At 33.9% G+C, this 7,473-nt stretch overlaps 1 protein-coding gene across 3 annotated transcripts in view; it reads right to left on the bottom strand.

Annotated features, from left to right (window-relative positions):
• Positions 1–7,473, bottom strand: part of DRC9 (dynein regulatory complex subunit 9) — a 38,553-nt gene that overhangs the window by 1,951 nt on the left and 29,129 nt on the right. For 2 of the 3 annotated variants that reach the window (XM_074330526.2, XM_019723669.3), the window contains 2 exons: positions 1,561–1,692; positions 721–822 (listed from right to left, as the gene is read on the bottom strand). In XM_074330526.2, coding sequence (XP_074186627.2) covers positions 721–822; positions 1,561–1,692 — 234 coding nt within the window. The remainder of the gene's footprint in view (positions 1–720; positions 823–1,560; positions 1,693–7,473) is intronic. The other variant, XM_074330532.2, reaches the window with a different exon arrangement.

Consider the following 7,473-nt stretch of genomic DNA (forward strand, 5'->3'; position numbering starts at 1 on the left):
AATTGTACATCGGACTCCCAATGGAAGGGTCAAGTTTGAGTTTGGATACCTGGTCCTGAATGTACTTTAAAGCTTACTTTTTTTAACCCACCCCCTAATATGCGTCCCATAGTACAGTTTGCACACTATCTGGTCTCAGCAGATACTCCTCTTTGAGAGACAAGGGCAATCCTCAGAACAAGTTTCAGTCCAGCTAATGTTACTACTTTAAACTATTTCCCAGAATCTGATCTGCCAGTTTTATCATCACTAAGACACACAATTTCATATAAAGCTAAAGGATCTCTATTTTTTTTCTAAATTATTTATCCCCTCCCTCCCCCTTTTTTTGAAAACAGCTCTTATTAGAACCTAGCAGATAGCCTGGGCTAACTTATAAATAGGGTTTGAAGAAGCAATAGCATATTAGAACTCCTTGAAGAGCTGTTTTGGTTAGAAATAGTATTCTTAAATTTGACCACTGGGCACAAGTTTTAGTTTTTGCTTCTACTGCTAACCATTTCTTTCCCCCTGGATTAAAAGTTGAAGTCATCTCTTTTTCTGTTAACCGCCTCCCTGTACCATGGACTGTGTTGGCAAATTCCAGTAACAACAAAAGGCCATGCTTCCTCACAGATCTCCTGTTCTGAGTTTGATAATAAATGAGAGAGACTTTGCATTACTGTGTTAGGCCAGCTATAGAATTGAAGGGGCCCCAAGAAGCCAATTATGCCTTTCTACCTTTATGATGCTCTTTAATTCCAAGATCTCTTGTTCTTGCTTCTTCCTGCTCTTCTCCTTTTCCATACGATCTTCAATGATGACTTGTTCATACTCTCTTAGCTGTAAAAGTAGAGACATTAATCATATGTTACATGGCTGACTCTCTTGACTTAGCTGTGGCCCAGCCAGCCTTGCAATTTTAATATAAAGTTTTAAAATAAAGCATGCCAAATCTAAAGCTAAACCAAAGAAAAGAAAAATCTCACTGGATTACTATATTGTAAATATTCACATATTAACTTTGTAATTGTTCCCTAAAGTTTTCAGTTTGAATAATTCAAATTTGCTTTAAAATCTTTCATAGAAATGAAATACTAACTTGCTGTGTGATTAATGACCTCAAAATTATGTAATTTTTTAAAGCTGTGATAGAAGGTACATATAAAAAGAGCCATCTTTTGAAAGAGAGATTTGGAAAGTTCTACAATCAATGATGAAACCATAATCCGAAGCATTTGGGAAATCATAATTTACTAATTGTCTTCGGAGACCATAAAGTAGAAATAACAAAAGTATGTATTTCAAGAGGTTGTTGTAAGGGTTGCATAAGTTATATATGTGAAATACTAGTAAAGTGCCTGGGACAAAGTAAGCACTATTTAAGTGTTAGCTGCTGCTATTATTGTCCCCATCATCAATGTCATCGTTGCCATCTTAGTCATCATCATTGAAAAAGACTCACTGGTTTATGGACACACCTCCATTTTGTGACCAAAAAGACCATTACCCAGCGGCTGTAGCTTAGCTACCACCCATTCCTCAGTGCTCAGGCTTACACTATCGAGACTGCTTCCTTACCGTTTTTGCAAGTTCTTGAAGGTGTGCTAAATCACTGGCCTTAGCAGATTTGAGAGCATTCAGTTCATTCTGTTTCATTTCTGTGTCTTTATCATACTTCTCCATCCAGAATTCTAGTTTCTCCTCAAGTTTCTATTCGGAAAGAACATTAAAACATGGCTTGTGCCAGATACAAAACAGTATATACTGTATAAAATCATTTATATAAGATTCAAGAACAATCAAAACTTCTATAGTGAGAAAATTCAGAATCGTGTCTACTTCTGAAGGCAGTGTTGGTTTATTGACTTGGAATGGGGTTATGAAGGAGACATCTAGGATGCTGTAAATGTGTTCTGTATCTCTATCTGGGTGGTTACATGAGAAAACTCATATATACATAAAAATTCATCAAACTATATACTTAATATTTGTGCATTTTACTGTATGTTGCTCAGTTTAGAAATGGGAAAGAGGGCCTGGATAAGAGACATTACAGTGAAGAGGAAAGAAATAAAGGGTAGATAGAAAATTCTGAATGATAAAGAATGGCATCAGACATCTCTGATTGGTAACACTGAATACTAGTTGGGAAGGGTGTAATGTCTTCAAAATTCTAAAAGATAATGTGAATCTAAGATTTTATACCTAGCCAACCTAGCATTCAAATGTGAGGGAAAGACAGACTGTACCTAGTCTTTCTGAAAGAGTTGCTCAAGAATGCATTTTAGCAAAATAAAAAAATTATGTATATAAGAAGCAGGAGAGAAAGTAGTAAAAATGTATATTTAAGTTATATAATATACTTTTTAATAAATCATAATCTGGAACTAAAATCCTAAATTCGGCAGTATAGTCTAGTGGAAGGAGCACAAACTGGCTCTGAAGACCAATTGCCTAGGTTCAACTCCCAACTATGGCACTCAAATAAGTTTACTTAAATTCTCTAAGCTTCAGTTCCCTCATCTATAAAATGGAAATATATAATGAATGATTTAACATGGGATGTAGGAGAGGAAGAGAAGAGATAAGTGAAAGCTTTGTCTTAATAAAGGCAAAAAGATACAGATATTGATTAACTCTAGACTTAAGAAAAAGAACAAAGTATAAATATATGTTAAAATTTTAAGGATTACCACTGCAAGGACAAAATATATAACTTTCAAACTCCTAGAGTGTGTACTTCAAGAATGAGACATCAGAGGAGCCTTAGGTGGTACATAGACATGGGACTTTTGTTTTTTAAGACGTGATTCACAATCATTCTGATTGAGAGAGAGAACATGTCAGTGTCATACAATTATGTCTTTAACATCTTTCTAAATCTTGTTAACCTTTTTTTTTTAACAGAGAACAGACGCAAGGCAGGCAAGAGGAGCTGGCTATAATATAATAACATCATTCAGTATTTATTGTACTTCTATTTACATTAATTTCTATTTATGGCAAATGATACTGGTTTTCCTTTTATAGTAATTATATAAAAATCTTTATTGATATAATTGAGTAATTAGGTAGAAAATAATAACTGATTATAATGCAGATATTACAAAACTATGAAAGTGATGCCAATAACCAGAGTTTGCTCCAGACAGCTAGAAATCAAGCAATAAAAATTCCATCAGTGTAACAAAAGTTAAGGAGGAAAGAAACAACTGGAAAGTTTGAAAAGCAGGAAACATAAAATAAGATAAAAAATTAAGTACAAACAAGTGAAAAAAATCACAGTAAAAATAAATTGGGGTAAATTCCCTATCAAAAGAAAGATCCCCTCAGATTTGTTTTTAATCTAGTTATGAACTTTTATAAAAACCACCGCTGAAACAACACAAAGCAAAAAGAAAGCAGGTTTGGCAATTATTATCTGGCAAAATAGAGTTCAAGCCAAAAATAAATGAGAATAAAGGGATATTTTATAATGATAAATGACATACCCTATTAAGAAGATACTACAGTTACATTCTAATACACTTTTGTATACTAATAACATTTTGGAATATATAAAACAAAAATTATTGGAAATAATAAAGAAATTGAAAGATCCACAATCATCTTAGGAAATTACCACACAAACAAAAAATCACTCATAGATACAGACAACAGAATGATGATAGTTACCAAAGAAGGAAGGGGGGAGGACGAAGAGGGTAAAGGGGGTCAAATACAAGGTGACAGAAGAAGACCAGACTTTGGGTGGTGAGGATACAACAGAGTATACAGATGTTGTATTATGAAGTTGTACACCTGCAATTTATATAATATTCTTAACCAATATTACTCAAATTAATTTTAAAAAAGAAAAGAAGGATGGTTTCCACAAGTGAGAGGTAGGGGGAGAGTGAAATGGGTAAAGGGAGTCAAATATGTATACACGAGCATATAGTAATGGAAGGAAACTAGACTTTCAGTGGTGAGCATTGCAATGGAGTATGCAGATATCTAATTATAATGTTGTTCATCTGTTACCGTTATTAATCTAATTTTTATATTAAAAAAAAAAAAAGCCCAAATAAGAGCTCAACAAATTCCAACAAGCAAAAATTTTACATTTCACATTCTGAGGCCACAATGGAGGACAGTAAGAGTAGAAACCTCAAAGGCTGGTTGTGAGGATCACAGCCAGAACAGCAAAGTGTTACTGTGAGCGATAGAAAGATACCTACATGCTCCTCTCCCCAACTAAACTACATAGATATTTAAGAAACACCCTTTTAAATAACTTTTGGGTGAAAAAAAATAAATAAATTATAAACTACAAATTATGATGCCTACAATTTACTTTTAAAGGCATGAAAAGGATAAGGTGAATTAATGAAGGAAGGATGTATAGATATGTGACAGCAAGAATAAAAAATGTTAATGGTAGAATATACAACTCGATGGTGGGTATGTGGGTTTTCACTATAAAATTCAACTTTGTATATTTGGAAACATGCATAAAAAATGCTGGTAGGAAATAAGTAAATAAATTACAAATTACTTGGAAAGTAATGATACATAATGTAAGCATTATATATCAAAACCTGTAGATTATAGCCAAACAGTACTCAGAAAATGTGTTGGCTAACATGTATTTACTAGAAAATTATAAAATTTGAAAATAAATAAATTGAGCATTTCAGAAACTAGACAAAGATTAGCAACATAAGCTTGAAGAAAGTACCAGAAAATAATTATTGAAATAACCATTATGACAGGGAAAAAAACAGATTTGCTCCATAAAACCAAAAGATAGTTTTTGTGAAGACCAATAAAATGGTCAAACCTTTGACAAGTCTCAGCTAGAAAAAGGGAAAGAAGACACGTTTTTTAAAATCGATGAAAAAGATGATAAATACAGAAATAAAGGAAAATTTTACATTGTCAGAGACTATAGAGCCCAGCTTTACACTAATAAATTTGAAATGAATGTTTAGATGAAATAGATTATTTTCTAGGAAGACACAGTTACCAAAAATGACTCAGAGATTTTTTTAAAGTGAAGACATCAATAATCATTAATAAAATTGAAAAGGTAGGTATCCAAATATCTCCCTTTTAAAATGATACCCAGACAAGATTGTTTATGACTGAATTTTATCAGTTTCAAGGAACAGATAATATAATTTGTTCTATTTATACTTTCAGGTTTCAGAGCATAAAAATATAGAAAACTTCCCAACTCAAGCTGCCAAGCTAGCATAACTGATGGCAACACAACAAAGAAATACCAAAAAATAAATCTACAGGCTAATCTCATTTATGAAATATCTAAATACAAAATAAAAATCTACAAATCAAATCTAGCAGTGTAGTAAAAAAATAATACGTACATTATGACCAAGTAGGGTTTAGTCCAGGAATTTAAAGATGATTCAACATCAACAAATATATTAACATACTTTATTAACATATTAAAAGAGAAAAAATATCTCAATGCGTGAAAAAAATCTCTTATAAAACTGAATACTCATCCTGATTAAAAAGAAAAAAAGAAAAACCCAGCAAGGTGAGACCAAAAGGAAATTCCTTGAATTTCATTAAGTTTTATCTACCTACCATAAACCTACAGAGCAAACCTCATACAATCCCCATTTTTGCGTTATCCATTGATTGCCTCTCAACTCCAAATTCATCCTTCACTGGCTAGCTTTGTGAAATTGGATGCTTGCTGTAAATACTGCTCTTTTGGCAACTGGCACAAAGTTAAGATTTGTCAGTAGAGGGTGCCGGAGGGACATCACAGGAATTTTTTCCCTTGTTTCCACTGTGCTTCCTCTGTTCCCGGGACACGGCTGACAGTGGCGTGTGTGGGACACTCCGGGCACTTGTTCACCAACAAGTTTTACTGACAAGAGGATCCTTGCTTGCCAAATGCAGTCCACAGCCCTGCCTGCCAGCCTTGTCTCACTAGCTGTGAACCAGCTCTGACCCAGGGCAACAAAGCAAACACTCTATTTAATCCTTCCTTGGATACTGTCCTTCAGCCCGTGGTGGTCTTTAGAGTTCGCTTTTATCCCTTCTTTGTAGCCAATCCCTTATTACCAGTTAATGATTCCTTTGTTAAATCTTCCCTGCTCAAATTACTGGTCTGGTTTGTCACCTAACTGGACCAAAATGATACTGAATTAGTACCAAAAATCGAGTTTATTTCCCACCTTCTAATTCACAGATGTCTTACTAAAGCATCTAAACTCCTTGCTGCTCCCTGATCATTAGATACCATCAACATAACGCAGTGGACGACTGCGATGTTTTGTGCGAAGCCAAAGCAAGCAGTACCTTTGAAGATGTACTGTTGTGCTAGGTCTTGACACTGAGCGTCCCTTTTCAAGGCATCTGCCGCAGATGTAGTTATTATCACAGGATTTTCAAGGAAAGGAAGATTACTCTTCTCAGACACAGGAGTTCAGGCTACTTCCACTGGCAAGGCAAGCTCAGAGTAACTTGGGGGTTCAAGATTGTCAATTACATTTGAGTCCAACCAGATGTTCCCATTCCAAGTTTCAGTCTTATTCTTTCTCAATAAATGCCCTACCTTGCACATGACAAAAACTGACATGACGAACTCATGTGTAATACTGAAATATCACTAAAACCCAGAATAGAAAAATGGTACTCCTTTATCACTACAATTAATCAGTATTACACTAGACATTCTCTCTATAAAATAAGCCACAAAATGGATAGACATAAATAATGAAAAGGAAAATATAAAATTACTACTATTTGCAGGTAATAAGGTTTTCTACTTAGAAAACCCAAATGTATCAACTGAAAAACCATTAAAACTAACATGAGAGGACATAAGGAATCTAGAACAACATACAAAAATGAATAGCCTTTCCATATACCATGCACTTAGAGTCATATCCAAGAATGTTTAGCATTGTTTTAATAGCAAAACTTGAAAACAACCTCAATGTCCACAGACAGAAAAATGGTGACTAAATTTTGGTATATCCTCTCTATGGGATATTATATAGCAGTTGTATTGCCACAGAAAACATTAAAGACAAGGTAAGTTTTAAAAAAAACAGTCTGGAAATATGTGTGTGTGTGTGTGTGTGTGTGTGTGTGTGTGTGTGTGTGTGTGTGTGTATAATCCCATTTACTTCAAAAACAAATATAAATAAATACTAAAAACATGTAAGTATTTAGGTACATACACAAGTATGTGTAGTAAAAGATGTGGAAGAAATATTTAGAGAAAAATGAAGTGATTAAGAGACCTTTCACTTTTTAAAATTTTATATTTGTGTACTGTTTCAAATTTTTCATTAAAAAGTATTTATGTGCTGCTTGTGTTATTAGGCTGAAGATCTGGGAAGCACTGACTTCATCGTCCATCATCCACTTAATGCACCAGCTCATCTGACTGTTATCAAATACCTGCTATGTGTCTAACACTTACCTGTGTGTTACCTGTGTCTAAACAGGTAAAATGTTAAATAA

This window comes from Rhinolophus sinicus, chromosome 17, assembly GCF_057876585.1.
Source record: "Rhinolophus sinicus isolate RSI-liver-muscle chromosome 17, RSI-T2T, whole genome shotgun sequence".
NCBI lineage: Eukaryota > Metazoa > Chordata > Mammalia > Chiroptera > Rhinolophidae > Rhinolophus > Rhinolophus sinicus.